At 42.8% G+C, this 7748-nt stretch overlaps 1 protein-coding gene across 4 annotated transcripts in view; it reads right to left on the bottom strand.

Moving 5' to 3' along the window:
* The window catches only part of bsk (mitogen-activated protein kinase dJNK), a 64971-nt gene that overhangs the window by 7658 nt on the left and 49565 nt on the right, over positions 1–7748 (bottom strand). For all 4 annotated transcript variants that reach the window (XM_084588522.1, XM_084588520.1, XM_084588524.1 and 1 more), the window contains exon 10: positions 3429–3492. In XM_084588522.1, the coding sequence (XP_084444648.1) occupies positions 3429–3492 (64 nt within the window). The remainder of the gene's footprint in view (positions 1–3428; positions 3493–7748) is intronic.

Below are 7748 nucleotides of genomic sequence, written 5' to 3'. Positions count from 1 at the left end.
TCAACTGATGGCATCAACCCCTGCAACGGAGCGCAAGGTAGCTTTTGTCGGCGGAACCGAAGACACCGCCGAAGATGCCGCAGCTGCCAGCCGCTCGACGACGCGACCTTCACCGTTATCAACTTGAGTTCCGTGAACGCGCTACTAGCGTGTGTGAAGTGTAAAGTGTGCGGCGGTGATGTCAACATCGGTAAATGTGGCAGCGAATATGGCCTTGCGGTGAAGTTGACGATTTCATGCGTGAATTTCGGCGACATTAATTGTGGCTGGAGTTCACCGCGTGTGATCGGCGGACAAAAAAAGAATCCGTTCATTGTGAACATTCTTGCCGCGCGCGCGATGCAAGCAACCGGCAATCAGCGCGGTGCGCTAAATGATATATTCGCAGTAATGAATATATCTCATCGAGGTTTGAATACAAAAACGTGGCAGAAATATGTCAAGGAGAAGTTGACGCCCGCGGTGGACCGTGCAGCCAAAAAGATGACAGCAGACTGCGCACGATCCGTTCGGGAGGTGTACTCCGAGCTGAATTTCGGTCACCCCGGAGATATTGCAGTTTCGTTTGACGGCTCGTGGATGACACGCGGGCATTCATCTCACATCGGAATTGGAACTGTTATCGAGCTTTTCACCGGACTTGTGCTCGATTACGTCGTGCTGAGCAATTTTTGCGCCGCGTGTGAACGAGGCCCAAAAGAGGATGACCCGGAGTATCCGGCGTGGAAACAAGGCCACAAATGCCAGAAAAACACCACCAAAAAGGCTGGTGAAATGTAAGTCGAGGCTGCGCTTATTTTATTCCAGCGGTCCCTACAACAGCACAACCTCCGCTACACGACCATGCTCTCTGATGGGGACAGCCGAACCTTCCTTGCTTTGCAAGAAGCAAAAGTATATGGCTACATAGCCGTTACAAAGGAAGACTGCATAAACCATGTGCAGAAGCGCATGGGAACTGCTCTGCGCAATGTGATCACGAAACAGAGAGGTTCTGGTGGAGAATCCCTTGGTGGCAAAGGAAAGCTTACAGGAGATCTAATTTCCAAGTTGAGCTCCTACTATGCATGGGCTTTGAAGTCACACACTGGTGATGTGGAGGCCACACAGAAGGCTGTGATGGCCACCTACCATCATGTTACATCTAATGATGTAACCTACAATCACAGCTTCTGCCCAACAGGCCCCGAGTCTTGGTGTAAGCAGAATGCTACAGAGGCCAGAGGTGAGACCATGCCGCATCACCGACACAACCTGCCTCTTCATGTTTGTGAAGCTTTGCTGCCAGTCTATGAAAGGCTTTCTGACAAGAGGCTTCTGGAGCGCGTACAACGAGGCAAAACCCAGAACAATAATTAATGTTTGCATTCAATGATTTGGGCACTGGCACGTAAGGAACGCCATGCTTCACTCTTCACGGTCCAGGCCGCTGTGGCTGAGGCTGTGATGAAGTTTAATGCAGGAAGTGAAAGAACTGCGAAAAACATTCTGAAAGAGCTGCACTTGACTGCCAGCCCCCAGACAACAAAACGCATGCAGGAGAAAGACAAGCAAAGGAAGAGTGCATGTGCACAGAAGCACAAGTCCTCAGAAAATGTGCAGCGCACTCTAAAAAAACACCATTTTGAATGCTAATAAGCAGTCTGACTACATTCCAGGAGGCTATTAGTAACTTTCCAAGGTGGCTGGATGGATAATTTAGTACTTTTCCTCAATAAACATCACTCTGCTTGTTTTTCTCATTTTTCTCAGAACGCAAATTTTGGACTCAGAGTGACTTTCAAAGTAGCATATCTCAGCATCTATAGCCGAGAGAACCACAATTCTTTTTTTAGCATGTAGCTAGGATACCCAAGCATGCAATGTTGGGAACAGATTTTTAAATTAAGGCTCATAAATTTTTTTAATGATCAGTTCTTCATTTCATATTAGTCACAATTTTTTGCACAAATTTCATTTTGATGTAAAATCAGTAATAATGGTAAAATTAGAAAACTGTTTCCAACATTGCGTTGCATTTTCTATCTAGAGTCTAACCATGTGCAATTTGTGAGCTTTTATTGTTTACTTTTCTCTCTATTGTTCTTGTGAACAATAGGGGGCTAATTAATTGTACCTTGAGAACCAATTGTCCTATCAAAAAACTAATCACATTTTTGAAATCAGCATGAGAAATTAGATAAGGATATGCAATTCCATTGAGTTTGGCGAAGAAATAAAAAAAATTTCTCCAGAAGCGGTCTCCCCCCTTAAAAGACCCAGACAAGATCTTCAAACTTTAGGGAACACTGATAATGAGGTCATACTGAACTCTGATGTTTTTTGTGCACGGACAAAGTCCGTACTTTCATCGCTCGGTGCAATCACATATCCGATAAGGTGTTGCGTAGAGTGGAAGGTGTATGTGCTGTAGAGGTATAATGTAGTGTGCGGTCATGTGCACTGCATATGGGAAAAGAAAATAACCGATTTCTTCGAATAAATCACCTTTGAAGTTAGTGTGAATTTCATTTCAGATTTTGCTTGTCTACACACCTGCCTACTGCCAAGGTACGTCCTTTTCATATCTAGGTTTCACCACTGGCTTATACCGCAGATTTTTTCATTACTACAAAGGAATTTCAAAATAACGAAAGATTTCTTGCGGTCCCGCATGATTCGTTATATCAAGATTTGACTCTTTACTCTTTCTGCTGAGCTAGAACTTGTATTCTATCTAAAGTGGGGTGGCCACACCAATCACGTCAACATTTAGAAAAATGGCTAGTGGCAGCACAAGCATAGGCCTCCAACTATAGTATTTGACTGTGTTTGAAAAATTAAAACTACAGAGCAATCACAAAGGCAGGGCTTGCCAAGTCTATATCAGCCTCTTGGTTGATGTCCCATAAGTGGAGGGCAACTGAAAGCACACACACTGTCATTTTCATAATCAGTTGAGATGTCAGAAAATTAACAACGCATGAAAGGCTTCTGCAGATCTTAACCTTGGCTTAAACAGTTGCAACGGCCACCTCTAGACTTAATATGTTATGACAATCAGAATCATTTAAGGGTTACTTTAGGTACTTAAAGCAGCCCTGAAATTACGTTTAAAAACAATCATAAGCAGATGTGGATGGAAACTAACAATTTGAAAGCAAAAGCAGCACTGAAGACTGCATTATTTTTTGAAGTGGTGATGATTAGCAGGGAATCATTAGATATCTCCAGTGTCACTTGACTATGCAACTCATTTCCCACACTAACCAATCCCCCCCCCCAATAAAAGAAGACACTGCCCCTATGCTTCCTTTGGGTTCCGTGACTGCCGGCTTCTTTAGTACATGACGAACTTGTATTATATGGATCTGAGGTACTGCCCACAGCAGGTACAGTGCTGCATTTCGCTTGCTCAAACAAAAAGAAAGCATAAGGAAAGCACTCACCTTTCCACTGCTCTACTGTGTGCTCACGCTCGTCTACAGAATGGTCATACGAAGCAGGTGCGGGCTGAAAATCAGACAAATAAAAGAGTCACAAAACAGTAGCTAATATATAGCTCTTCTAATTTAAAATGCAGCTAAAGCTGCATAAAAGCCAGGCTGAAAGCAAAAATAGTACTAGTGAAAATTACAGCAAGTATACATAGCCAGGAACATACACTGCCTTTGGACGCTGAAAACAAAATTGTTATATGTTCCAACCTCTGCTTTTTAGTAATCAATTTCTACTACCCTTTGCACGCATAAGCCATCTACCTGTTTAGTTGAGCTTAAAGGGGCACTGTGGAACCTTTTTTACTGCCAACCATTGTGGTTTAAAAAAAGTTCCTCGTACATTCCAGGAACAAGTGGAAAAAGAGAGTTATCTGAATCGGAGCATGGAAACGAAAATTCCACTTGGAAAATTCAAAATAAAAAGATCAGGCAAAAACGTTTCATTTGCCCATTTCATGCATGCAGTGTCAAGATTGGGCACTAAGAGTCAGAACCCCACCTCGCGCACACATGCGCGCAGCGGAAGCTTGCATGCAATTGCTGCCAGGATATCCCACAGCTGTGCACCTTTATGGCACCATTAAGGTCCCTCCATGTACACTCTGTAGAGAAGGCAGGGCAGTTAACTCAGCAAAGGAATCTCCCCAATCAATGTTTCTTTACTGGTAGGGGTTGAAGCTTATGGCCAATTCCCACCTTTCAACCTAGCTTCCTGCACGGCTTTTCTGTTCACATATCAGCCCAAGACGTGTCAACTAGTTTTCTCACTGCCTCCTTGGCGCAGTTTGAACCACAGCATTTTGCCTCACGAAAGTTGGAAGCGACATGAAAAGTATTACCCCCTAGCGCTACTATTAGTTTTCATTCACTTTCATTGCTTCCTTTCAGTTTTTTTTATTCATGCGAAAAGCTTACAGTACTGACAGACATCAAACCTTGCATTCATTTCCCAAGTATAAAAGAACTAAGTCCAAACTGGACCCATACTAATTAGAAAAGCAGCGCCCAATCTGGCCGCTACCTTATTCCTGCTTTCGAAAAATCGTCCCCACATTCTGGCAGCATTGGTTCCATGCTTGTGAATGAGGCTGTAAGTAATAAAAAAATAATAATTCGCCTATCTCCTTTAGCGTACAGGCATTACAGCGTCACACACTAAGTAGAGTGGTGGAACTGACAACAAGCCTGTAGCAGCCTTTATAACAGAAAATTCAATTTGTAGCAGCAATTACAGGCTCCAGAGCAGCGAAAATCGTATTTTGAAGCAAATGTTGGCACTTTTACCGCAGAAAAATTTGCATTTAACAGCAAAGTTCGGCCCCTAGAGCTTATAAAAAAAAAAAGGGGAGCTGCAGATTTCCACTGTGGTCGCAGCAAAACAAAGGAATCATAAGAACATAACTAAATTTTTTTTATAATGAGAAAATGAAATAAATTTTTATGAACACTTTCATTACAAAGGAATATATATATAACTGGGATGCGACACCTGAAATAGGATTCGTAGCAATTTTTGGAGCAGTAAAATCCATATTTGGGGCAGCCTACAAGAAAAACAAAACTGCACTTTGTAGCACGAATTCAAATTTCTGAACCGCTACACAGCAACAAAACTTTACCAGCAAAAATAAAAAATAATAAAAATTAAGATATGTGAATATCGGACCGTATGAATGTGATCCAAAGGAAATCTAGCAAGGGCCACATGTGACCAGCAATATTTCCTTTAGGAGTCCGGCATGTACCTATATTTGTATATCCCATCGCACCGGCCACCCACTTCAAGTCGCTCGTCCATGCGCCCGTACCGTAACCTTTTCCTCTTTCTTTCCACAAGATGCGTCAGACTGGAACGCCCTATCCCACTCCATCGCTCTGCCCATCATATCCTTCAACACCAACATTGAAATGTGTATATCATTGAAAATCTGTGAAAGAAGTGTAACATTTGATATTATCTACCCCACCCTTTATGTAATACCCTGAAAGGGGCCTTTAAGGTTAATAAATGAAATGAAATAAGTGTTTTGTACTTCAAAGAATACTGTCACTAAAAAAGAAAAAAAAAAAGGAATGTGAGCCATAAAATCAAGGAGGTTAATTTTCAAACTTCGGGGAAGCTAGGAAGATGCATTTTTTTTTTTATTATTTTTTGCATCTAGAGCGGTTTGACGATCTTAATAACCGGATCTTATCTTGCTCGCAAGACTCATAAAGCAATGTTTAGTGCGTGGTGCAAAGCCCGCACCTTATGTTGTGCGAGGGCAGCTCCAGAAAAGCCCCATTCGAAGCCGTGATTGCGATCAGACTGCGCTCAAAAACGAGCGCAGTACAAAGACAAAACAAAGATGAAATGTTGATTCAAAAGGAAACAGAAAAAAATACAAAAAGAAAAACACCGACCAAATGGTGAAAGGGCAAACCCTGCAAGCAGATAAGAAAGCAAGTCGTAAGCGAATAAAACTGACGAGCGAGCTTGTCCTCAGCACGTGATTTACGCTTTCTAGGGGCTGGCGATGACTCGGGATATTAGGTTATATATTTAGTGCAAAGAACAGACTCTGCAGTATTGCAATGTTCCAGCATCCGTAAATGTTAGTTTTGGCAGTCTTGGGCTCCACTACAGCGTTATGGAATTTAAAATCTAAGACTGCGGCGTATTCCCCGACCTGCTGACACCCGAAATATATTTCGCACGTACCACCTCAGGTTATACTAGCACACGCACAGACGCCATAACTGATGCCCCTCCTACAATATCTGACGATGGGAATGCGAGTTTATCTATGAAACAGCATAAAATCAACCTTGCTGTACATGAATGACCCAAGAAAATACCGAACCCTTCCGAGCCACAAAATAAATTAGAGCTACATCAATTAAAAGCATCCGGTGCTTAAGCGTTGACGTATTGCTCCAAAATCACAAGTACCACAACCAGCTTAATTTTTGCAGTGCGACGAAGTAGCAGCGGTGCCTCGTTACAGACGGCCCCTTTGCATTATGGGGATGCTTCACTGCACGTACTGTAATCCGTGCGGTGAAGCATCCCCATAGCGCAACAGTTATAATCCCAAGCGAAGAGCGGAGGAAGCATGTGGATGCAAGGGAGAAAATTATGAGCAGGCTTTAGGACGGCATGACACTATCGCAAAATAAAACTGCGTTGTAGTGTCTAAAAAATCGTGGCTGGCCATATCATGGCCGCGGAAAGTTGTCCCCAAGTATGGCGACCTTTGTGGCTAGTCGAGGCATTTTTGGCGCAGCGTGGCGCAAATTTAACAAATCCCAAGCTTATAGCGCAGAAATATGCAGCTGTATCAAAATGGTGCAATTGGCGCAGCTGTTGCATCCCTGATATAACCATCTACCCAAAATGCAAGAACGATATTCACAAAAATGAAGTTCCTGGTTGCATTTCTTATCTTTCTATAGACCGTTGGAATTTGGGCTCCCTAGGTGCTGCCATATTGTTCAGTGGACAGTTGCGTGGATCCCGCACAAGCAATGCGGAAGCTACAGCATAACGGGTTTCAGACTGTCCAGAGGAGGAATTTCGACAACTCCCTCGCCCAATGCAAAGGTCTATGACCAGACATTTTGGACAAATTCTGGGAAAGAGTTTTGAATGTAACTTTTCCCAATACTGCGTAACTGCACAATAATAACCAATGAATCCATAAACCCTACCTCAGCAGGCTTGTAAATTTTTGCTATTTATCTTGGAAAACAAGACCACTGGTTATCTATAGCATTAATTACTCATGAGCACGAGACACAGTTCAGAAGCAAAATTTTGCTATGCATTGGAAGCTAAGACCATTCCCATCGGCATGTGCATAACACTACCTTACAACATTCCCCGATTGCCTCCTAGACGTGTTATGAAGGGGCACAAAATGATGCGCCACTGGCGAAACACGAGAAGCCTACTTAACAAAAGAGAAGTAGCAGATTGGGCAAAACGACAGCAGCACCATACCTTGCATATTCCCTCGCCAAGCTTTGAGAGCAGTGTTGGCACATGAATTCCGCCCAAATGCTCCACCCCAAAAAATTACACCTGTTTTGTGCCAGGTTATATGGCACGTAACCAACTGTGGCTATCATGGAGCAAACACAAGGTTAAAAAACGTTTTATTTGGTGGACTAAACTTCTAGATTCTACAGTTCTATTTAGGACATTTTCTTTCTTTACAAACTTAAAAAAAAAAATACTTGCCGAATGAAATAGTGCATTAAGAATAGCGTAGCGTGAGAAGGAATATG

This window comes from Amblyomma maculatum, chromosome 1, assembly GCF_055883805.1.
Source record: "Amblyomma maculatum isolate TAMU_Amacu chromosome 1, ASM5588380v1, whole genome shotgun sequence".
Classification (NCBI taxonomy): Eukaryota; Metazoa; Arthropoda; class Arachnida; order Ixodida; family Ixodidae; genus Amblyomma; species Amblyomma maculatum.
The sequence above is the reverse complement of the archived record's forward strand: the minus strand, read 5'-3'. Positions and strand labels throughout refer to the sequence as shown.